The sequence below is a fragment of the Nycticebus coucang genome, chromosome 24 (genome assembly GCF_027406575.1).
Source record: "Nycticebus coucang isolate mNycCou1 chromosome 24, mNycCou1.pri, whole genome shotgun sequence".
Lineage (NCBI taxonomy): Eukaryota > Metazoa > Chordata > Mammalia > Primates > Lorisidae > Nycticebus > Nycticebus coucang.
This window is the reverse complement of record NC_069803.1, coordinates 30,526,515-30,551,289: the sequence shown is the minus strand read 5'-3', so window position 1 is coordinate 30,551,289 and position 24,775 is coordinate 30,526,515. Positions and strand designations below refer to the sequence as shown.

Below are 24,775 nucleotides of genomic sequence, written 5' to 3'. Positions count from 1 at the left end.
CACCCACAGTTCTTACCTGCTAGCTATAAACTTGTGGATTCCTGTGATCCCCTCAGGTTCAATAATTTGCTAAAATGACGGACAGAGCTCACTGAAGGTGCTGTGCTTACCCTGTTACAATTTTATTACAAAGGGTGCACATGGAGGTGAGGCCTTGGAGGGAGTCCAGAGCTTCCATGCCCTGTCCTGGCACACAGATGTGTTTGCCATCCAGGAAGCTCCTTTAAACATTGGTGTCCAGAGTTTTTATTGGTTTTTGGTCATCAGGACACATGTTTGAACTCAATCTCCAACCACTCTGCCCTCTACCAAGAGGAGGCTGGCCTAAAGTTCCAACCCTCTAATCAAGTGATCCTCTACCCTCAGCCTCCTAAGTGATCCTCTACCCTCAGCCTCCTAATGTGGTACACACATTACAGGTGTGTACCACTACACCTGGCATATTTCTTAATTTTTTTGTAGAGATAGGCCCTCATTAAGTTGCTCAGGCTGGTCTCAAACTCCTGGTCTCCAACGATCCTCCCACCCCAAACTTCCAAAGTGCTGGGATTGCAGGCATGAGGCGTCACTCCTGGCCTAGATATGTTCTTCAATGTCTTACACAATCCAACACCCCCACTTGGAGGAAGCTGAAATTTAACTTGTCCTAAACTGACCTGATAGCTCCTCCAAACCTGCCCTTCTGGTCCTCTTCTACTTCTTTTTTTTTTTTTTATTGTTGGGGATTCATTGAGTCTCTTCAACTTCTTAGTAAAGACTAGCAAGGATATTCTTTCCATGTTAAAGCCAATAACTTCAAAGTCCTTGACTCTTCTTTCTCTTAACCTCTAAACCAAGGTGTCACAAATCCTGTTCGTTCTGCCTTTAATTATGTTGAGAATCTAACCACTTCTGGGCATTTCACATGATGTAGTAATACATGATGTGGGCATACCCTATGGGGGCACACAGAATGTGGTCAGACACTGTGTGGGCATATACCGTGGGCAACATTACGTGGGCACCTGCTGTGCGTAACGTCACGTGGGCACCTGCTGTGTGTAACATCACGTGGGCACACACTATGTGGTCTTATGTGACTGACTCCTTTCACTTAGCATAATGCTTTCAAGGTTCATCATGTCGTAGCCTGTATCTATACTTTATTCCTTTTTATGCCTGAATAATAGTCCGCTGGATATGGAACATTTTATTTATTCATTTGTTAATGATTGCTTTGATTTTTTTTAGCTACTTTGAGCAATGTGGCTATGAATATTTATGAACAGGTGTGTGGGGACATAATGTTTTCAGTTCTCTTGGGCACAGACCTAGGGGTGGCATTGCTGAGTCATATGGTAATTCTGTGTTTAACTTATTGAAGACCTGTCAAGCTGTTTTCCACAGCAGCTGCACCATTTTTAATTCCCATCAGCAGTATACGCAGTTGGACAGTTAAGTTTGCAAACTAATCCTAGAAAAAGTGCTACATACTTCCTTCCTGAATATCACTGTGGTCACTTTTGAAGTCCTCCCCTCAGCTATCTAGTGACTATAGTGATATTCAGCAAGGAGGTATGTAGCATTTTTTCTAGAATGAGTTGGCAAACTTAATTGATCTTGTATGAAGGTTCCAATTTCTCCATATTCTCACCAACTTTTTTGCTTTTTTTCTTTTCTTCTTCTTCTTTTTCTTCTGATGATGATAACCTTCCAAGTGCTTGTAAAATGGTATCTCACTATGGTTTTGACTGCCATTTAGCCATTGACCAAGAATTTGAGGCAACTTTTCATTTGCTTGTTGGCCACCTGCATAGTTTCCTTGAAGAAATGTCTATACAAATCCTTTGCACATTTTTAAATTGGGTTTTTATCTTGTTGAATTGCAAATGCTCTTTATATATTCTAAACACTAGTCTCTGATACATGATTTGTAAATATTATCTCCCATTTTGGGGGCTCTCTTTTTGCTGTCTTGATAGTGGGTTTGTTTGTTTGTTAGTTTGTCTGTTTTTGAGAAAGGGTCTTGCTTCATTTCCCTGACTACAATGTAGTGGCCTCATCATAGGTCACAGCAACCTCAAACCCCTAGTTTCAAGCAATCCTCTTGCCTCAGCCCCCTGAGTAGCTGGGACTACGGGTGCCTAGCCCTGGAGTCTTGATGATTTTTCTATTTTTAGTAGAGACAGGATGTCACTCTAGCTCAGGCTTGTCTTGAACTCCTGAACTCAAGCAATCCTCCAGCCTTGGCCTCCCACAGTCCTAGGATTATAGGTGTGAGTCAACACCCAGCCAGTGTTTATTCTTTTTTAATGACGTTCAACTTATCTATTTTTTCTTTGTTATTTGTGCTTTTGGTGTCATACCTAAGAAATTACTGCCTAATCCAAAGTCACACAGATTTATACTGTGTTTCCTTCTGAGAGGTTTATAGTGCTAGCTTTTACATTAAGATCCTTGATCTATTGTGTTAATTTTTAAATTTTTTAATTATGGAAAAATACAAATTAACATAAAATTTGACATCTTAATGATTTTTAGGTGTTCAGTTCAGCAGTGTTAAGTATATTCACAACGTTGTACAACCAATCTTGTGCAAAACTGAAATTTTATAGTTGTTAAATAACTCCCCATTTTCCCATCCTCCCAGCAAGTTACTGTCTTCATTCTACTTCCTGTCTTCATGAATTTGGCTGCTCTCTATTTCTCACAGAAGTGGAATCATACAGTATTTGTTCACTTTGCATAATGACCTCAAAGTTCATCCATTTTATAGCATTTGTCAGAACGGTGTTCCTTCCTTTCTAAGGCTTAATACTACCTCATGGCGTGAATAGTGCTGCTATGAACAGATTATCTCTTCAAGTCCCTGCTTTCAGTTCTTTGGGGGTACATACACGGAAGTAGAATTGCTGGATTATATAGTAATTCCCTTTTCAAATTTTCTAAGAACTACCCTGCTAGTTACACAACAATTAATGTTAAATTGTTATTCAGTCTTCATTTACCAATTCATCACCTATTTGTTTAGAGCATACACTATGCCAGGCACTATTTTAACTGCTGGAGATTATTAATAATCAAAAGAGAGTCTTAATGGAATGTATAACAATTCATCAAGGCATGTTCAGGGGTGAGTCAAGGAATATACCAGGATGACATTTTCTTTCTTACACTACTTTCTGTTTTTCCCGTTCCTGAAGTTAATAATTACTTTTTATATGTTGTTTGCTTGGGTTTCTATGCACCCAAATCATTCTTCCCCCATTACTTCCTGTCTCCTCAAAGGCACCGGTCCCCTTTCCGTTCTTCCTCCTCCTCTTTTCTTTTCTCCCCTGAAAAAAAAAATTTTTTTTGAATCTATGTAAATTCCAGATGTTTCTTCTTCTTCTTCTTTACTGTGTGTTTGTTTCATTCTTTGCCCTGAGCACTCAGTGATTTCTTTCCCTTCAATACCAGGAAATTTACTAGATTAAAAAATGTAATTTCCTTTTCTCCATCTTCCCTATTCCCAACGGCGTTCCTGTTACTAAAATACCAGACTCCCTGGAGTAGTGTTTTGTGTCTCCTATAGCTTCGTATGTTTCCCATATTTTTGTCTTTATTTCTATCCTTTCTGTGAGATTTCCTAGACTTACACTTCCAAATGTTTTATTGAATATTTTTATGCAGGTAGACCTTTTTTTCTTTCCTTAGCATAATGACCTCAAAGTTTATCTATTTTATAGCATTTGTCATAATGGTGTTCCTTCCTTTCTAAGGCTTACTACCATCTCATTGTGTGTGTACCACACTGTGTTCATCCATTGATCCCTCGACAGAGTCTCACTATGTTGCCCTGGGTAGAGTGCCATGGTGTCACAGCTCACAGCAACCTCAAACTCTTGGGCTTAAGCAATTCTCTTGCCTCAGCCTCCCAAGCAGCTGGGAACACAGGCACCCACCACAACGCCTGGCTTTTTTTTGGTTGCAGTTGTCATTGTTGTTTAGCAGGCCTAAGCCTGGCTCAAACCTGCTGGCTTCGGTTTATGTGGCCCGGAACCCTACTCACTGAGCTACAAGTGCCAAGCCCAGATAGACATTTTAAATTTCTAAGATTTCTTTTTCTTATTTCTTATTCTCTGTTCTTTGCTGCTTCTCCATCTTATTATCCTGTGCTCATTGCATGGAGATCTCTCTAAAGTTATCAGTAATAGTTTCTAGGATGGGTGTAGTGGCTCACGCTTAGACCTGTAACCCTAACACTCTGGGAGGCTGAGGAGAGTGGATTGCCTGAGCTCAGGAGTTGGAGATCAGACTGAAAAAGAGCAAGACCCTGTCTCTAAAAGAGAATCACTTGAGCCCAAGAGTTTGAGGTTGCTGTGAGCTGTGACACCACCAAACTCTACTGAGGGGGGCAAAGTAAGACTCCGTCTCAAAAAAAAAAAAAGCTTTAATTTTCCTGTTCTATAAGGGAAGATGTCTAATTACCTTTCCAATTTCTTCTATGATAATGAGCTATTCAATTTTTCTTGGGCTCCTTTTTATAATTCACATTCAAACTGGAACTCACCCATGTTATCTAGGTCTTCAAGTCTGCTGCCCCATAATTCCATGAAGAAAACTTTTAATTTTTTATCTCTTTTATATTCATGATTCTATCTTACTTATCTCTTCTATTTTTACTTCCTTTTTTCCTTAGTTTTCAGTTTCATTTCTTAGTACTTTCATTTTCTCTTCAATTTCTTTCTTTTTTTCTATTTTAGTAAGATGAATACTTGGCTCCTTATGGACCTAATCAAGTGAGTGTGGTGTGGGGAACTGGGGCCAGGGTGCTGTATCAGTATATTAACATGAAAAATAGCAAGGTAAAAAAGTTCATTGTCTAATAAGCTAAATGCACACTGTCACTTTATGTTCTTTTCTGTTTATTTGTGTGCTGAAAGGGCTAAGAGATTGGACTGAGAATCTGGAGAGAACTTTGGCAGGTGTGGGAAGAGATGGTAATGGCTGCTTTTGGAGGAGAGGAGGGAAAATGACAGAGGTGACCCTGACAACTGCATTGGGTTGAGGCTCTCTGAGAACTTCTGCTAGATGGAAAGTGTTCCAAGGGGGAAATTTGAGAGCTAGAAACAAGTAAAGGCAATTTAAATTTGAAGGGGGGAGGAAACATGCCAATCACACGGACAACTGTGAACTACCGTTCTCTGATAATTAAAAAATAATCCTAGCAACTATTTTATGAGAAAATGTCCAAGTATTTTTCCCAAAGTGTTTTCGAGCCTTAGGAAAAGATCATTGAAACTATTAGAGCTTCTGAATCCCATCCCCCATTTTTATTATTCATAGTATGCTTACGATCTAATTTGAGGTGTTTTTAAATGAGAAGTTCTAATGTTTTCTCAAATATCAGTCTTGTGTTGTTCCTCAGAAAATGGGAGAAGATAGAGCTTTCAGATCTGAATCTATTATTTTCCCAACATTTGATGAGAAAAAACTTCAAACATACAGAATAGTTGAACAAAACAGAAATACCTACATATCCAACATCTAGATTCCTTAATCAGAATTTAATTTTTATTAGCCTTTGCCTAAACCTATGAGTGATGTTGAGGGATAGCTCTACCATAATAACATGGAAGTATTCTGTTTCTACTGGTAAGTCCCGGGCTTCATAGGAATTCTGTACTGTAGCCAATTTCATGAGTGCTTCAGACAAGCCAACACAGGTCAGCTGCTAGCTGGGTGGAGGAACTTCTGGAGAGTTCTTCCCAGCTTGAAGAGACAAAATGTCAGAGTTATCTGGCTATCTGCCTAATGACACCTACAGTTTTTGGCTCTTAGAAGCCGCTGATGTCCACAGGTGTAACCCAGGACTTTCTGGTTGTGCAACAAGAGAGAAACAGAGACTTTACTGAAGAGGATGGGATGGCTGGGATTCATAGCTCCTCAACATCGACTTTCCCAAAAGTGCCACCCTATGATTAGCAGCCTCTGTCCCATGAATAGCTCATTACCGTCCCTTCTGCAAATTCATACAACCATCTATGTTTCCAGAGCCATTACAGCTTTTATTTTTTATTATTATTATTTTTCTTGTAGAGACAGAGTCTCACTGTACCATCCTCGGGTAGAGTGCCGTGACTTCACATGGCTCACAGCAACCTCTAACTCTTGGGCTTACACGATTCTCTTGCCTCAGCCTCCCAAGCAGCTGGGACTACAGGCGCCCGTCACAACACCCGGCTATTTGTTGTTGTTGTTGTTGCAGTTTGGCCGGGGCTGGGTTTGAACCCGCCACCCTCAGCATATGGGGCCGGCACCCTACTCCCTGAGCCACAGGCACTGCCCGCCATTAAAGCTTTTAAAAGGGGAACGCAATTCCTTGAAATTGAAGGGAAACAGTGGCAATCATCCTTCTAAGCTGGTTCCAAGCACCATTTGTGATATCACAAATTATGTATATTTTCTTTTTCTTTTTTTTTTTTTGAGACAGAGGCTCACTATGTTGCCTTCCGTAGAGTACTGTGGTGTCACAGCTCACAGCAACCTCAAACTCTTGGGCTTAAGGGATTCTCTTGCTTCAGCCTCCTGAGTAGTGGGATTACAGGCACCTGCCACAATGCCTGGCTATTTTCTGTTGCAGTTGTCATTGTCGTCTAGCTGGCCCAGGCTGGGTTCGAATCCTTCAGCCTCCGTGTATGTGCACCGAGCCACAAATTATATATTTCAGCTCATAAATTGCTTCCTTTTGGCAAAGCTTCCTCTATTCTTGGTGTTTTTCTTTCCTTCTCCTGGAGTCTTGGTTAAGAACCACCTCCAGAGAAAAGGAGTGTGCTTGTCAGTGAGCCGCTTCTTCTCACAGAAAGAAAGCAAAGGGCAAAGAGCACGTGGCTGAATGAAACCTCTGGCAAGATCTGTACCAGACGCATCCTGTAAAAACCCATGTCATTTTCTCAATACTAGAGCCCTCTGGGACAGCACTAAATATACAATATTCACAGGCGAATATGAGAATAATACTTTTAGAATAGGATTGGTATTTTTAAATTATAAAAGTCCTCTCTCTTGCTTTTCTGAGTATAGGACCATCGTCAAAGTTCAGAAAACACTTCTGCAAAGTTCCGGTCAGTAAATATTTCAGGCCATACAGTCTATGTTTTAAATACACTACTAGAACAGTGCAAAGGCAGACCTTGACAATACATAAACAAATGAGCTTGGCTGTATTCCAATAAAACTTTATTTATGGACACTGGAATAAAGACTACATTAGCTAGCTGTACACAGAACAAAGCCCTCATATTTACTCCACACAACCAAGCCGTAACATAAGTTAAAAATTTCAGGACTCCACTATACTCTTTGCAACTGTTTCCACAAACATAATCTAGTTCTCAGTTTCTAGATACCTTTTATTCAATTTGTGAAACCACAGGATTAGGGAAAGTTAAATTGAGCCTATGTTTTCACCATAATTGAACCAGTATTATGTAGAGGTTAAACTCACAGGTTTTAGAGTGAGTCAGACGTGAATCAAATCCACGCTGCAACTTTCTTAGCTATACAATAGTAGGTCTACATGTTTCTTCATTTGTAAAATAGAGAAACAACTTGCTTTGAAGATTAAAAGAAATAATGTATGTCAAACTCTTAACACAATTACGATATGAACTCATTATCATTATTCAGTTAAGTCGTTGCTGACTACCAGTCTGATTTTTATTTTTATCTGAGTAAAAAGATCATCTATGACATTGTGGCTGAAAAGTCCAGGTCACTAATTATATACCATTTTGTAACTAGGAAAATTGTCCTAATAGAATGCTTATTTGTTTAATTTGGGGGCGCTGTGATTAATTTGATATAGTAGATGAGTTGTACAGGCTAGTTGGTTCCTTCCATCTCTGCACCACAAGAAGACAGGCAGGGAGCTGTGTATTTCCTTCTTTGACTTACGCTGTGACTACCTGTACGTACCTGTGGGTTAATGGTATTTGCTTGTGCAAATTAGTATTTATTAGAGCACTAAAAAAAAGAGTTCAGATACCTTACGGCGAGCTCCACATCCCATTATTGTTCAAGCAAATGCAATTTTAAAGTTCTGTTTCAAGTTCTTTATTTACAGGTAATATGTAGTATATACAGCGAAACTGAAAAAGGTGCAGTGAAAGGGAAGTTTACACCATACCCTAGTCCCACAGGTGCTCTGAGCAGCAGCCACTTCCAGAGATGCAACCACACACGCACTCTCTGCAGCTTGCTTTATTGCTTCCAGTGTACCCGGAAAACGTTATCTCAACACGTAGAGCTGCCCTGTATCCCTTAAGGACAGCTCAGTATTCCAGCAGAGGGACGTGCCCCACATGATTTAACCAGCCCCCAGGGACGGACTTCAGGTTGTTACCAACTGCTTTCTTCCAAGCTAAGTTGCGACGCTGTCCTTTTACTTTTAATCCTCTTTACGCTGTGATTCTGTCCTGCTTTTTCTTCCCGCACGACTCTAGAGCGACTCCGCGGGGCTCCCCCGAGTCCCCCCGCCCCAGGCCTCCCCCAGCCCGGATCGGGGCCCGGGTCCCCCTCCGGCCCTGGCCCTGGAACGCGCCCGGGGCGCTCCCGCCGCCGGGCGCGCGTGTCCCGCCGGGTCGGGTTGTCCCCTCCCAGGGCCCGAGGGGCCGCGGTGGCGCTGCCATCTGCGGTTCCTGCGTCGGGTGCGACACTCAGGAGTAGACGCTCCCAGCCGCGCGCCGCGGCTCTGCCCCGATCGCAGGGAGGAGGCGTTTAAAGGTGTCTCTTGGAAGCAGGCACAACCCGGGCAGCCCGCGCCCGGAACAATGGGTCCTTTCAGCCAGGCCGAGATGTGTGCGCGTCGCCCCGGCAACCACCCATTAAGGCGCGTCGGGGCCAGCGCGGTCCCCGCCGCCGGGGCTGGGCGCCCCTCCCCCGCCGCCTCGCCGTATGGTGTGTGTGGCACCGGCAGCTGTTGTCAAGAGAAGGCACCTCTTTGTCTCCAGGGATGAAAGCCATTTGGTTCTCCTGCGGCCCGGTCCCCAGGAGGTGCCTCCGTCGCGGGCGCGCGGCCCCGAGCTCGCCGCCGTCGCCTCGGTGCCCGCTCGCTCTCGGCTCGCGCTGCCCCTTCGAGTCGCCTCCAGTCTCACTCTCGAGAGGAGCGTCCACACTCGGGAACTCACTTTGGAGAAATCGCGGGTTTCTCCCCAACTCTGAGCGCGGCGGCGCGAGCAGCATCACCCCCGTCCGCGGCGCGGCGCTGCCTGTCGCGCTGTCCCCGCGTCGCGCAGACGCTCTCAGCGCGCAGCTCCGCGTCGGGCGTGTCCCCGAGCGCCGGGACCGCTTCTGTCCCCCCCACCCGGGCTGGCGGTCTCGGGGCGCTCCGCGCGCAGCCGGTTTCTGGCTGAACAGACGACCCCGCGGTCATTACAGCAAACGTGCAGCACCGGGAGCTGTTTCCCGGACGGTTCTCATTGTAAACGTATCGCTAAAAGTTTTGGATTATCTTTCGTGAATACCTAAATAGGACTCGACTTTATTTTGTATATGGAGGAACTTTTAAAATACGGAATTTTACATGTTAGAAAAAGCAACTTTGGTTGCCACGTGTCTGGGACTTGGGGTTCAAAGAATAGAGACCCTGCCCCAGGGATCCGCAAATTGAAACAGAAGTTTTTTTTGTTCGAGACCTGTCTAGAAATAAAATAGGTCACAGTGCTGAGAGAAAAAGCAGAAGCGAGGAGGGGGAGGAGGAGGCACGCTATGGAGAGAGAAGGCTGGAGCCTGTATATAGTGGTGTACAGAGAAGAGAAAACGAGAAGCTAGGGAGACAGTAAATAAAGACGTACTTTATACGCTGAGCGGCTGGGAAAAATAATCAGAGTAGTCATCAAATGTTCGACATCAAATGTTGAAAATACTCAAAAGGGTAGACACTAGAGAAGAAATTTGAAAAAAATTGGTTGAGGTCTAATTGAATCTATGGTCAATTTTTAAAATAAAGTTTAAAAATGATCACGTAATAAAAAGGACATGTAAAAAACTTGTGAAATGCTAAAAAGTCTGTTAAGAAAAGCTAGTACAGTAGGTGACTGATGAGAGGTAAGTTTTTCTGGACTTTGCTTCCAATTACAATCACATTTGATAAACAGGAAGCAGCTTAGTCTGGCACATAGGAAGTGTTTGCAAAGCAAAGGGGGTTACACTCCCTCCAACAATTTTTATCTAACTAACCATCTAGAAAATAAGTCTTATTCTGAATATGTGTCTTTACTGTCCAAGTTCTTTTCCTCCCCCAATACATTTTTGGAGAACATTCTGTCCTTCTCTGAGATTTGATGATTAACTGTCCAATCATTTCAAATGGGAGTCATAATTGCAAACTCTAGTTATTTTATAACTTTTTGAAAGTGCTTAACATCGTTAATTGCCAAGTAAAAGCAATATGCCATTTTTGACAGTAGTACACATGTTTAAGTCTGTAGTCTGATTTTTACCAATAAATGCATCATTTTATTTTATCAAGGTTACACATAGAACCAGGGAGAAGTGTGCTCCAAGGAGCTCAGGGTTAAGTTCAAGGTTAAGGAGGCGGAGATCCAGGATTCTGATTCATGTCACCCAGAGCATCTCTGCTTCATCTGTTTTCTACACAAGATTTGTCTAAAAGATTTCACTTAGTTAAAAAGATAAAAAATTAGGGCATCGCCTGTGGCTCAAAGGGGTGGGACGCCGGCCCCATATGCTGGCCCCAAACCCAGCCCCGGCCAAAAACTGCAAAAAAAAAAAAAAAGAAACAAAAAGATATAAAATTAGAGTTGAAAGGGATCTTGGAGATAATTTAGTCCAATCCTGTCATTTAGAGATGAGGCCATTGAGACCCAAGACGTTTCTCTGATAACCTGCCTGAGATCAGGCCGTCAGTTTGTGCCCATGAGCCTGTCACTGCTTGCCATCCCCACTTACCTTCCTTGTACTATGGACATGATTTTGTCTTTCTTCTAACAAGATTAAATAAAATCTACCTCGTGGAGCTTTTCCTGTCTGCTTTGTCTAAGCCCTTCAATTCCGGGCCTTATTTAAAATATTCAATCTATTCACTGAGGTAGTTACACTGTTCACTCCCACCGGATGTAGACAGCCTGTCAGTTGCCCATCCAATATCCAGTCTCCTATCTTCCTGATTCATAGAGTCCCATTTTGGGGGTGAGGATGGAGTAGGAATGTGCCCAGCTAAAAACAATCCAAGGAACCTCTTTTAGCTCAATTCTGAACAGTAGAATACCAGTAGGACTTCAGGAAAAGCTTGTTAAAGGGAACTGACTCGGTCAGTTCGTACCAGTTTACTTTGTCTTTTTGTCTGCCTGGAATATAGCTTGATAACTGGAGCCACAGCAACAATGTTGTGAGCCTGAGTGTAAAAGTTCTACCACACAAAGGGTGGAATGGCCAGCCAAAAGAAGCCTGAGTCCTTGATGGAAACTGCTAAAAGCCCTGAGTTTCTGGCCTCTTCACTTCTTGTGCTGAGAGAAAAATAACCCCCTGTCTTGTGACTGTGTTATTTTGCTTTTCTGTTATATGCAGGTGAACACAGTCTCCTCTAGCTTGCGTTTAGGATGAGAACAAAGTAGGTTAGGAATTCAGTTTTACTGAATGATGTTTTTTTGAACACCAGCTACTCATACGGTAGCCTCTACATACAACATCACAGGCCTTATAGCACAATAATAACTCACTCGGTGATGTAAAGAAACAATCTCTTCCCCCAACTCTGTTGCCCTGGCTGTGTACTTTCTTGTGCAGGTGCAAGACCTGAGCTTTCACATGCTGCCTTGACATCTTCGAACATCACAGGGCCCAAAGGCCTAACTTGCAGATCCCCTCCTCTGACCAGATACCCACCCAACAAGAATGTGCACTGTCAGCTTGACTAGGCAGCTCTCAACGTAAAGGTTCACCTTCCTGTCTGCTGTGAAATTACCTGAAAAAGCCCATCATGTGGTCCAGCGAGAACCAAGGGTCATTCCACTCTCTCATCACTACCAAGCCTGCCTCCCACAGCGTCTGATGGTTTGCTCTACCCCAGAATGCAGGCCCTATGAGCCCTGGCATGACACTCAGAGTCCTCCTCTGGACTGTGGGTCTGTGTCCCTACTAAACTGCCGTGGATTTCATCTGTCCACTGCCAGGTGTCACATGCTCATACTTTTCATCAATAGGTGAATGGGAGGTGATGAGCACAGACCGTGTACTCAGCAAACATTATGGAGGCCCCTTGGGTGCTGGGCACGGGTACGAAGGTGGAAGGACAGACGCAGGGCCTGAGCTCTAGGGGCACACACCCTAGTGAGGAGAGGCCCACAGAGAAGCGGACATTGTGCTACAAGCTGTGATGGGTGATGAAAAGCAGTGGTCCCGAACCTTTTGGCACCAGGGACCAAGTTTCATGGGAGATAATTTTTCCGTGGTTGGAGGGATGGGGGAGAGGATCTGACAGGAGGCAGAGCTCAGCTGGTGATGTGAGTGATGGGGAGTGGCTGTCAAGAGAGACCAAGCTTTGCTTCCTTGCCGTTCTCTGCCTGCTTTGGAGCTGGTTCCTGAGCACCAGTCCATGGCCTGGGGTTGGGGACTGAAGTTGTAAAGAGCAGACAGAGAATAACAGAGGAAGAAGACGACGGGGGAGATAGACAAGGTGGAGGACTCCCTGAAGAGGTAATGTAAGGAAGACCTAAGAAGAACAGGAGCTTTCCAAGCAGAAGAAATAGAATATTCCAGGCCCAGAAGCTCAGGTGGGGGTGAGGGTGTGGAGGGGAGTGGCAAAAGATTCAGCTAGAGACATGAAGAGGAAAAATAAAGGTGGTGGTAAAGGTGTGACTAGATTCATGCCTTGGGAATGCATGGAAGGGTTCCAAGCTTCAGATAACCATTTATAGATTTATTTATTTAGCAATAGAGTCTCAAGCTGTCACCCTGGATAGAGTGCCGTGGCGTTACAACTCACAGCAACCTCCAACTCGGGCTCAAGCAATCCTCTTGCCTCAGTTTTTCTACTTTTAGTAGAGACGGGGGTCTCGCTTTTGCTCAGACTGGTCTCGAACTCCTGAGCTCAAGCAATCCACCCGCCTTGGCTTCCCAGAGTGCTAGCATTAGAGGTGTGAGTGACCGTGCCCAACCCATTTACAGATTTAAAAGCTCATCTTTGCTGCTGTACAGAAAATGAATTGGAGGGGTGAGTCAAGGTGCTTATCATCCTTCAGACAGGAGGCCAGGGTGGCAGCAGTGGCGCTGGAGAGAGGCTGGGTGCCTGACACGCTACAGATAGAGTCAGTGTGTCTGCTTCCACATCAGACCAGGGATGAGGTGATGGGGCCTGAGGATGATTTCACAGGTTTGAGCTGGATGGGTGGAGGCATTGTTCACTAAGATGGGGGAAACTGGAGGTGAGGTGAGGCTGGAGGAAGGGACAGAGGGGAAGGAAATGCGAGCTCCTTTTGGACCTGTTAGGACGTCTGTGAGGAACCCAAGTGGAGACATCAAATGAGTGATGAGATAGGTGGATATCTGTGAGGAGGCTGCGTGGGAGAGAGCATGCCAAGACAGTGTGGGGAAAGGAAGGACATGTATCTAGCAACAAGCCTTGGAAACACGCCGGGCCCCTGGGGTGTGGTGAGACCTCACAGTTGCAGGGAAGGGGCCACTGGGTGAACGACTCCTCCCTTGGGAGACTGGCATCAGGAGACCAGCCTGAGGCTGCCGGTGACCGGATGCTGCTGCTGCCTTGTCAGACAGGGTTTGGATTTCAGGGACTCGCAAGGCTGGCTGGGTCTCCAGGGTTATAGAGAACCTCTGCCATGTGGAAGCAGATGTGCAGCCCACAGAGACCAACATGCCTTGATTACATCATTTTCTTTTCTTTTCTACAAGATGGGGGTCTCAGGCTGAAGTGCACAATCACAGCCCTGAACTCCTGAGCTCAAGCAATACTCCTGCCTCAGCCTCCTGGGTAGCTGGCACTACAGGTGCCACCATGCCCAGCTAATTTATTTACTTATTTATTTATAAACATGGGGTCTTGCTATGTTGCCCAGGTTGGTCTGGAACTCCTAGCCTCAAGTAGTCCTCCCACCTCAGCCTCCCAAAGTGCTGGGATTCCAGGCATGAGCCAGAGCTTCGTTATTGTGTGTAACTTTATGTCCATTTCCCTTTTGTCATCTCTAAGTTGTTAGGCAAGTTCTGTGTAAGTGTCCATTCTAGTCTTTGCTATGGGAAATTAAACAAAAAAGCATCTAGACTGTCACAGAAGAGTTAAAGGGATGCTGAGGCTCTGGAACCCAGCATGGTGGGACAGAAGTCTCCAGGGGAAGGTGGGGCTCTTTTTTGAGAGCAGGGGCCTCAAGTTCAGTGTCTCCTCTCCATGTGGGCAGGCTCCCTCCAGGGCCAGGCTTAAAGGAGTTGGGTTTTTTTGTTTGTTTGTTTGTTTTTGAGACAGAGTCTCACTTTATCGCCCTCAGTAGGGTACTATGGTGTCACAGCTCACAGCAACCTCCAACTCTTGGGCTTAGGCGATTCTCTTGCCTCAGCCTCCCGAGTAGCTGGGACTACAGGCGCCAATAACACCCGGCTATTTTTTTGTTGCACTTTGGCCAGGGCTGGGTTTGAACCTGCCACTCTCGGTATTTGGGGCTGGTGCCCTACCCACTGAGCCACAGGCACCACTCAAGGAGCTGGTTTTGATTTTTTACAGGAAGCTTGTCTTTTCACACACACCCCCATTTGATTTTGTACATTCCTCAAAGTAACCTACAAGTCTTTGTCTCTGTACCTGCAATGGCCAGCAGAGAGTTGGCACTCACTCAATGTTAGTATATTGGGGTCCTCAAACTTTTTAAACAGGGGGCCAGTTCACTGTCCTTCAGACCATTGGAGGACCGGACTATAGTTTAAAAAAAATACTATGAACAAATTCCTATGCACACTGCACATATCTTATTTTGAAGTAAAAAAACAAAATGGGAACAAATACAATCACACCACCACATGTGGCCTGTGGGCTGCAGTTTGAGGACCCCTGGTAAAAGATGACTGATGGCAAGATACTCTCTGGTTCCTCAAAAAGTTTACAATTCAGATACGATGATCAGATGTACCCACAAAAGCATGGCAGGCTTACATGAAAGAGCTGCGAGATGCTACTTTATCACAGAGGAGGGAGGCATTACTTGCAACGTGAGGGCATCGAGCTTTGGAATAGACTTCGTGGAGGAGAAAACGTGTGGCTGGGCCTCGCAGGCTGGAGAGAATTTCCACCAGTAGGATGAGTAAGTGCCAGGTAGGGGGGGTCACTGAAAACAGAGGCATTCCGTCTCTTCAGTGAGGCTAGTGGCAAGGATTTCATACCTACAGAGGAGGAGTGAAGGCCACTGAGGGTGCAGAGCCCCACTGCAGAGTCCCACGGTTTTCTCAGTGGGTAAGGTCTCCCTTATCTCAGTGCAAAAATTAAAAAATACAAACAAACAAAATATATATCATTCCCAGTGAACGCTGATAGCTGGAATTGTGTTTTTTTGTTTTTTTTTTTTTTTTGTAGAGACAGTCTCACTGTACCGCCCTCCGGTAGAGTGCTGTGGCGTCACACGGCTCACAGCAACCTCTAACTCTTGGGCTTAGGCGATTCTCTTGCCTCAGCCTCCCAAGCAGCTGGGACTACAGGCGCCCGCCACAACACCCGGCTATTTTTTGGTTGCAGTTTGCCGGGGCTGGGTTTGAACCCGCCACCCTCGGCATATGGGGCCGGCACCCTACTCACTGAGCCACAGGCGCCGCCCAGGATTGCCTTTTTATAGTAGAGGAATTTCTCGGCAGTGAGAGCTGTTAAACACTAGAGTGGTTTGCCAGTGGCAGCTTTAGAGGATCTTTCCCTAGAGATTTTTATGCATAAAATAGACAGCATTTTCCTGTGGCCGTTCTTAAAATCATGGGACTGTACAAGCTCCCAAATTCTATGTCATTTGATCCAATTCAGCAAGTAGTTGAGTGTCAACTTTGTACATGGCCCTGAGCATTGCTGTAACTAGATTTATTTGCACTTTACAGGTGCCTCTCTTTCAGGGATTCCCATCTTGACAGACGACGCTTCCATCCAATACCCGAATCAGAAATGTATGAATAGTCCTGATTCCTCCTGCCTCACTGCCACTCACATTCAATTAATCCCCATCCTTATCATTGTACTGCCAGTATAACATCTCCCGCATCTGTCTGCATCTCCTGATTCGTGCTGGCATCTCTCCTGTGGGTTGTTGAATAGTCTGAATGACCTCTCAGCCAAGCTCGGCCTGCTCTGATCCACCCATGGTCCTTCTGAAATGGAAATCTGAAAGCATGTCACTGTCTTGTTCTCATTTCTTCAATGGGTTCCAGGGCTTACAAGAGAGGTAGGAGTCTGAGCCAGACTGCTTAGACCCTCCTGTGTCCTTGAATCACAGCTCTGCTGTTTGACCTTGGGCACGTCACTTTAGCAGTCCTTGCAGTTTTCTCATCTATAAAAAGGGGCTCATAATAGCAATTCACCTTAGAGTGGTTGGGAGGATCAAACGATTCTATATCGCCCTCCTTCTTGTCTGTCTACGGACTCTTAAATTTGGAATGTGCCTGGACTCCAGTCTTCTCCATGTTCATTCCCTCAGCCATCTCCATGCTTTAAATAACTATAAATAGGGCTAGGAGTAATGGCTCACACCTGTAATCCCAGCACTCTGGAAGGCTGCGGCAGGAAAATCCCTTGAGCTTAGGAGTTTGAGACCAGCTTGACCAAGAGCAAGACCCGGACTCCACTAAAAATAGAAAAATTAGGCCAGTGTTGTGGCAGGAGCATGTAATCCCAGGTACTCAGGAGGGTGAAGAAAGATGGTTGCTTGAGTCCAAGAGTTTGAGTTTGCTGTGAGCTGGGCTGAAGCCATGACACTCCAGTCTGGGCAACAGAGTGAGACTCTATCTCAAAAAATAAATAGATAAATAGCTAACCATAAATGGAAAACACCCAAATTCACATCTCTAGCTCAAACCTCTCCGGAACCCCAGACTCCTCCATCTAGCTGCCTTCTCAACATCTCCACTGGGACAGCTACCAGAGCTGACACACACATTGAACTTTAACATGTCCCAAACTGAGCTCCTGATGTTCTTCCCTCAAACCTCTTCAACTCATCATAGTCTTTCTAGTTCCAGATGATGGAACCAGCCTAGATGCTCAGATTCATCCTCTACTTCTCTCTTGTTCTCACTCCCCTGCAAGTTCCTCTCCCTCCTCCTTGCACGATGTGACCCTTCCTCACCTCCTTCATGTTCACAACCTGGTCCAAGGTCATCTTTCACCTGGGTTACTTCAGCACCCTCCTAAATGGTCTCCATCTACCCCACCATCTCTTCTCAATCCAGTAGACGGACAAATCACATCCTATCACTCCTTCACTCCAAACCTTTCACAAGCACTACAAGCCAAAATCTTTATTTATTTTTATTTTTATTTTTTTTTTTTTTGCAGTTTTTGGCCGGGGCTGGGTTTGAACCCACCACCTCCGTATATGGGGCCGGTGCCCTACTCCTTTGAGCCATAGGCACCGCCCCACCAAAAATCTTTAAAATCTCTTTCATGAGTCTGTGTAATCAGGGCTCTGTGGGATAACCTCATCTCCTGCTGTATCTTTTGCTCATTCTGTTCCAGTCACACTGTCATCCTTCCTGCATTGGGACTTACCAAGCATGCTCTGGCCTTAAAGCTTTGTGACACCTGTTCCCTTTACTAGAAGTGAAGAATGCATTAGCTATAACATCAGGAGTTATAGCTAACTTCTTCACTTTCTTCAGGTCTTTCCTCTTTTATCTCTTCTCCATGAGGTTTGCTCTCCAATTCCATGGCTCTCCCAATCTTCCTTCTGTTATTATTGTTGCACTTACCACCTTCTAACATATTACATAGAGGGTGCAGAAAAAAACGCATACATATTTTGAGAAAGGAAAAAAATCTGCAGGGCAGCACCTGTGGCTCAAAGGAGTAGGGTGCCAGCCCCATATAGCAGAGGTGGCGGGTTCAAACCCGGCCCCGGCCAAAAACTGCAAAAAAAAAAAAAAATACATAAAATTACAGTGCTCAGTATATACAAATAACAATTGATGAATATAAGTCACGGTGAGCACCTCTTGTAATTGCAGAAATCAAATGTGACTTGAGTATTCCAATTTTAACAGTTTTTTCCTTCCTTAAAACACATATACATTCTTTGGTACCCTCTGTATTTGCTTATGTGTATTGGTTATTATCTGTCTTCCCCCACTAGAATATAAGCTCCACCAGGGAAGAGATTTTTGCATTGTTTGCTAGTGTTACGTAAACTCTACCTTGCCAACTGACTTCTACTCACCTTTTCTGTATCACAATGCCTCCAACCACACTAACTAAAAATAGTACCAAAGTCACGTGTAGAGGGAGACCTGCCCAGCCCCTTCATTTTCAGATCTGGGAGCTGAGATCCTGAAAGCGTTAGCGCCTTGTCCATGGCCAAGCAGGCGGTGGCCCAGCTGGGGCCGGAGGGGGCTCTGGATGAGAAGCTGCAGGCTGGTTCCGTTCGCGTTACCCAAAGCTCTCTGTACACACGAACAGGCAGGCGGTTCCTCTTCCAAACGCTCTTAGTGGCTCTAAAGCGGGGTAGTTATTACTCTCAGGATTTACTGCCCATGATGTGCAGTTAGAGACATTTCCAGCTCCCTGGAAATCATTACCCGCCGTCCCAACACCAGGCGAAATTATGCAAGTGGCAAAACGACCGCCCCAGCCCTTTGTGACTGGACCGCTGGGGTCAGAGGGGCCGCAGACCGTCCTCGGCCTCCAATCAGGGCTCGGGGCCCGCAGGGCTGGACCAACCAGTGATTACCGTAGCCTCAACAGGGCCAACTGGGGGCTCAAGCCCGAAAACAGCGCTCAATCAGAAGGGAGGAGCGGCTCCTCGGCGACCAATCAGCGGCTTTCAGATCTGAGTTACGGCTGCGAGGCCCCAGGACCGGCCAATCAGCGAGCGCGCGGCTATCGGAGCGCGCGCGGGGTGGTGGTGGGCGGGGCCTGTCGCGCGACTGAGCGGCAGGCAGGCGCTGCGCAGAACGAGGCCGGGTGAGGCTGTTTGGCGCCCCGGGCCGGGGGAGGGGTGGAGGCGGGGGCGCACGGGGGCGGGGGCGTGAGCATTTGGGGCGAGGGTGCGACAGGCCCTTGGAACTGCGGGGTTCGGCGGGGAGAGGTGGGGGACACGGCACGGGGGTCGAAGAGGCGGTCTGTGGAGGGAGGCGAGGACAGTGCTGCCATGGCAATGCATGTGCACGGACCTTCCGGGCCCAGGGGTCTCTGCGCTTTTCACCCCCTGACCTCCCCCCAATGCCCCCGACGTGCACGCTGCACACCCGCGCGCGGTCGGTCTCCTTCATGCGGGGCGGTCAGGCTTGCACAAGCGCAGAGTGATCTGCTGGGCGTCCGTTGTCCCTGCTCCCTCCGGCTCTCCTTCCTCCTGCACCCACTCCACCTGCGCGGGGATTAAGCTCACCCTGGAGCGCTTGGAACAGGCCTCTGCTCACCTAGTTCCTGTAGAGACTTTGCTGCCTGAGGGCTTTGGAGTGTACGGGGTGGGGGTGGGGGTTTGGTTTTAAAGGCACCCCAGAAGGGCCTTGTGCATAACAAGTGTTCAGAGACTGGGGCCTCAGTGGATGGATAAAGACCATTCCATGGACCAGCTCTGCCCAACAGAACAGAAAAGCAAACCACATACTTAAGTGAATGTTTTCTAATCACCTCATTAAAATAATAAAACAGGTTAAATTCATTTTAATGTATTGGATTTAACCTGTTATAACCTCATATAGCCAAAATATTATTACAACATATAATCAATATTAAGTTATTGGTAAAGATATTTGAAATTATCTTTGTTTCATACACAGCCTTCCGAATCTGTCATGTATTTTACACTTACAGCGTATCTCAGTTTCGCCAGCCACCTTTTAAGTGGTGGCTGGTGCCATTTGTCTGGGGAGTACTGCGTTAAGCCACACGTTTTTTGTGGATGTGTGAGCCTTGGCCAAAACATGACATAAATTCAGTAGTCTTTGTGAGGAGATACGGTGTAGCAAAGCAACAAAAAAGACGAGGCACAGCCCTTTTCTTCAAGGAGATTACAGTTCAGTCGAGAAAATAGAGATCTGGATGTTAAGTAGTATTTTAAGCGGATATCATTCTGGCTGTAGTCAAGATAACTGGGAAGATAAGATTGACTGCCAAGTGAGATGGCTGATAATTACCCTTAGGAATTCAAGGGAGGGATACTTCAGCCTTCTGCAGTAGAGAAGACTTGAGCACTGGTCTTGAAAAATGGGTAAGTCTTGGGCTGCTGGCAAAAGATGGGGAGGGTGTTTTGGTTGAGTGGAAAGAACTGAGTAAATCTTCTTTGGTTTTTAGGGTCAGCAGCTTGCAGAGTCTGGAGGCGTTCAGAGTGAAGAAGGCTTTGCTTCCTACCCGACAGTCTGATCATGATTCACAGTCTTTTCTTGATCAACTCCTCTGGTGATATTTTCCTGGAGAAACACTGGAAAAGTGTGGTCAGCCGTTCTGTCTGTGATTACTTTTTTGAGGCACAAGAGAGAGCGACGGAGGCAGAAAATGTGCCTCCCGTCATCCCTACCCCTCACCATTACCTCTTAAGCGTTTACCGCCACAAGATCTTTTTTGTGGCTGTGATCCAGACAGAGGTTCCACCTCTGTTTGTCATTGAGTTTCTTCACCGAGTGGTCGACACATTTCAGGTTCGTGAATGTGGGAAGGTTCATGTATATAAACTGTAAGGTGTTTTTTTAGTCCTGTTACTATTGTATTCAGCCTCATTGAGAAACTTTTTAAAAAAATCACAATTGCAATATTGCTCACTACTTCTCCCATTTGATAAGATTCCCATTGGCTGCATCCAAAATGACATAGTAAATACTTTTGGCCCTGTCGAGTGTGAAAACCATCTTTTTATTCTAATAGATCTGGTCCTACTTTTTGCTTACAAATTAGAGGGGTTTAGATTGTTTCTGTAAAGTGGACTGGATGCTAACTGTTGTTTGCTAAATTGCTTTGAGTTGTGTCAAAAAGTGATGTGTGTAAAATTTTATCAAAGAAGTAGGAAAAGCTAAGTATACTTATTTTACCTGTCCCTGATAGGCCCAGTTTGTGAAGCCATACTTCATCTTGTGTTCGGGGTGGTTATCCATAGCGGATGAGGACTAGTGATGAGCTTTTCATTGCAAACATAAGATTGAGAAATCTCATATATCCCCATGAGAATTTAAATGACACATTTTACAACGTACAGTTTTCATTTTGAGGTTTTTTGTTTGGTTTTTTTTTAATAGATCTGAATAGATGGGGTATGGGAGATGTGAGTTATAACATCATTGTTAACACAGGATTTTAGACTGGATTTAGGCAAGGATATCTTCTTCCTAACAGAATCACTCAACTGCTAACTCTTGTGTTTGTTTGCATGACTGAAATGATAAATGAGAAGTAAGGGTCCTTTGCTTTAGCTTCTATGTCATGTGACGTCTGGAATTCGTTGCATGAATACAGGGATTGTAGAATTGGAGCAGAGAATGGGGACCCAAACATTGTGATAAAAATTGAGAAGCAAGTTAGAGTCATTTGCACTCATGACCGCATCACATGTTTAGAGCAGCTCTCATTCCCAAGAGGATTAAAATACGTTTTATAAGTTTTTCCCTACAAGCACTCTCTGATCATAGTTCTCATGAGGGTAAACTAGCTCCTTTGCACAGTGAAGTCAAGGGCTACAAGTCCCAGTGGGCACCAGCGGTTACGATCATCTGACCACCTTAACCCCATCTTGTTAGTAGTTCAAATGTGGTACTTCACCTAAGTAACAATCCCCCTGGTGAAAGTCCGCAGCTGGTCCACAGTGCTGTTTGATCTGGTTGGAACCACGGAGGAGTCCGGGAAAGCAGAACACAGTGTGGGACTTCAGAGCTTGCCGTTTTGAAGCGCTTGTTAAAAGTGAAGGACATACCTGATCTTAATGTCTAATTTTACATGCACACTCTCTGGCGGCATGTCCTCCCCCCAGGACTAGATTATGACAGATGAGTTCAGCTATAGAACTGCAGACACTTGCACAGGACCTCTTTGTCATATCGCTAGTCTCCTTTCCAGCTGCTCAGTTTCGCTTTATGCCTGGTTTATAAATCCTAAAGGAGTGTTTTGTTTTTTTAAATAAGATCTTTGTTGGGAAGGAAATGTGTGACGTTCCCTCCCTCCCCCACCTTTTTTTCTTGGAGGTACAGTCTCACTCAAAGCTCACAGCAACCTTAAACTCTTGGACTCAAAGCGATTCTCTTGCTTCAGCCTCTCTGGTAGCTGTGACTACAGCCTCCTGCCACAGTGCCTGTCCATTTTTTAGAGACGGGATCTGGCTCTTGCTCCTGAGCTCAGGCAATCCACCTGCCTTGGCCTCCCAGAGTGCTAGGATTACAGGCATGAGCTACTGTGCCCTGCCCATTTTTTTCCCTTTAAAAAAACAATCCTCATTTTTTAGGATATTTTAGGACTACGTTACCTACTCCTCAGTGATGGGTATTGGAATCTCTCTGATAATGGACTTTGATGTAATGTAGACCACATCTATTAGAGTCCATTCAATTTTGGATGTCAGTGAAATAGAAAGATGGTCCGATGATCTAGAAACCACACCATACCATGAACAGTGGCAGGATATTGGGGGTTTGGCCCTGAGAAGAATAAAAATTGAAGTGGGAGCTTGTAGTTGTCTTCAAATAATGGCATGGCTGTTATTCGAACTGTTTTGTAAGGCAGAGCTAAGAGGCAAATTTCAGTTTAGCAAAAGAAAGAACTTTGTAATAATCAGACCTGTTCATGAATAAAATGGGCTTTCTCCAAAGGGGTAAATTTCCCTTCATTGGATAAGTTTTCAGAGGTCTTATAAAAGACACAACTGGCATTGCTAGAGGGGTGCAGTGGATGACCACAGACATTTCTTTCTGAATCATTATCGCGGATTCCATTTTACACAGGGCTTTGTAGTTTGCAAGGTCCTTTCACACACCTCACCATGCGTAGTTCTCACATCCCTGCACCTCTGGTGGTGGCATCTTGATACCATTACAGAAACCAAGACCCAAGTTAGTTAACATCACTTACCCTGGCAAGTGACAAGTAAGACTATAATCCAGGACTTCTAGTTTGAAATCGGGTACTTTTTCTACAACCCAGATAATTTAGTGTCTGAATTTAGCCTTTTTAATAAAAAGACTAAGAGTTCTTAGGATCCTAGCATTTTAGGGATGATCAGAAGAGATTTGGGGATGTGCCTCTTCATCCCCCTCATTTCATTTCCCGCCCCCTCAGCTCTTACTCAGTGCTAAGAAATAGCACAGTATGCCAGTCACAGTGACTTGTGGCTGCAGTCCCGGCACTTAGGGAGGTCGAGGGGGGAGGATCCCTTGAGCATAGATGTATGAGTCCAGCCTGGGCAATGTAGAGACCTCGTCTCTACCAAAAGAAGGCGAGGTGGGAGGGAAGGAGTACGGTATGGTTAAGATTTTCAAGTACAGCTCTGTGTCATATCAAGTGTTACTTTGCAAAATATATGTATCATACAGATTCGAGTTTGTATTCTGTATATTATATCATAGTCAGGAGGTTTACCCAGAGAAGTTAACGGACTTCCTCTAGTTTATAGAAGCAGCTAGTGAAGGCATTAGTTCCATAGGCTGGCTGCCCGGGAGGACTGTGAGCGTGCACAGCCCTCCTTACGGAGGAGGACTCCGGAACCCTGCGCACGGCTGGACAGACCAGGAGCATTTGTGTTACAGTCTTGAGTGATAAAGGTGTCTGTTGTACCATCATCAGGATTATTTTGGAGTGTGTTCAGAGCCAGTGATCAAAGACAACGTGGTTGTGGTTTATGAGGTATTGGAAGAGATGCTTGACAATGGGTTTCCGTTGGCTACTGAGTCGAACATCCTGAAAGAGCTGATAAAGCCGCCCACCATCCTCCGCACGGTTGTCAACACCATCACAGGTATGGCAAGGTGGGGGAGACCCCCACAGGGAGCTGCTGCCCTCCTGGGGCCGGAGGGTGAGGGGGGCTGCGTCTGCTGCTGTGCACAGTGTTGAGTGTTTGTCTTTGGGGGCCTCAGTGTCCAGGTGCCTTAATCTCTGAGTACAATCATATTTTTGTTACATAGAAAATAGGCTGACTTTAATGACAAAATGAAGTGTTCTCCTTTATTTATTTATTATTATTATTATTTTTAGAGACACAGTCTTACTTTGTCGCCCTTGGTAGAGTGCCATGGCGTCACAGCTCACAGCAACCTACAACTCCTGGGCTTAGGCGATTCTCTTGCCTCAGCCTCCCCAGCAGCTGGGACTACAGGCACCTGCCACAACGCCGGCTATTTTTTTGTTGGAGTTTGGCTGGGACCGGGTTAGAACCTGCCACCCTCGGTATGTGGGGCCAGCACCCTCCCCACTGAGCCACAGGTGCCACCCAAAGTGTTCCCCTTTAAAAATATTTCTTTCTCATTACGGAAGGAGTGTGACTATTTGTAGAAGCTTTGGAAATACAGCAAAGCACGATGAAGAAAGTGAGCAGCACGTTTCATCCTACCACACTGTTAACACGCTGTTTTATGTATGTCCCATCTTTCCTAGTGGAATGAATGAAGAATGAATAGATGGATAGAATTTTTTTAG

At 45.3% G+C, this 24,775-nt stretch overlaps 1 protein-coding gene across 3 annotated transcripts in view; it reads left to right on the top strand.

Annotated features, from left to right (window-relative positions):
* AP3M2 (adaptor related protein complex 3 subunit mu 2) overlaps positions 1 to 24,775 on the top strand; it is an 81,404-nt gene that overhangs the window by 34,775 nt on the left and 21,854 nt on the right. The window contains exons 1-4 of one of the 3 annotated variants that reach the window (XM_053578304.1): positions 19,088 to 19,129; positions 20,311 to 20,378; positions 20,462 to 20,805; positions 23,927 to 24,098. In XM_053578304.1, the coding sequence (XP_053434279.1) occupies positions 20,533 to 20,805; positions 23,927 to 24,098 (445 nt within the window). In that variant the 5' untranslated portion in view covers positions 19,088 to 19,129; positions 20,311 to 20,378; positions 20,462 to 20,532. Of the gene's footprint in view, positions 1 to 19,082; positions 19,130 to 20,310; positions 20,379 to 20,461; positions 20,806 to 23,926; positions 24,099 to 24,775 lie in introns of those variants that run through there. The other 2 variants (XM_053578305.1, XM_053578306.1) reach the window with 2 other exon arrangements.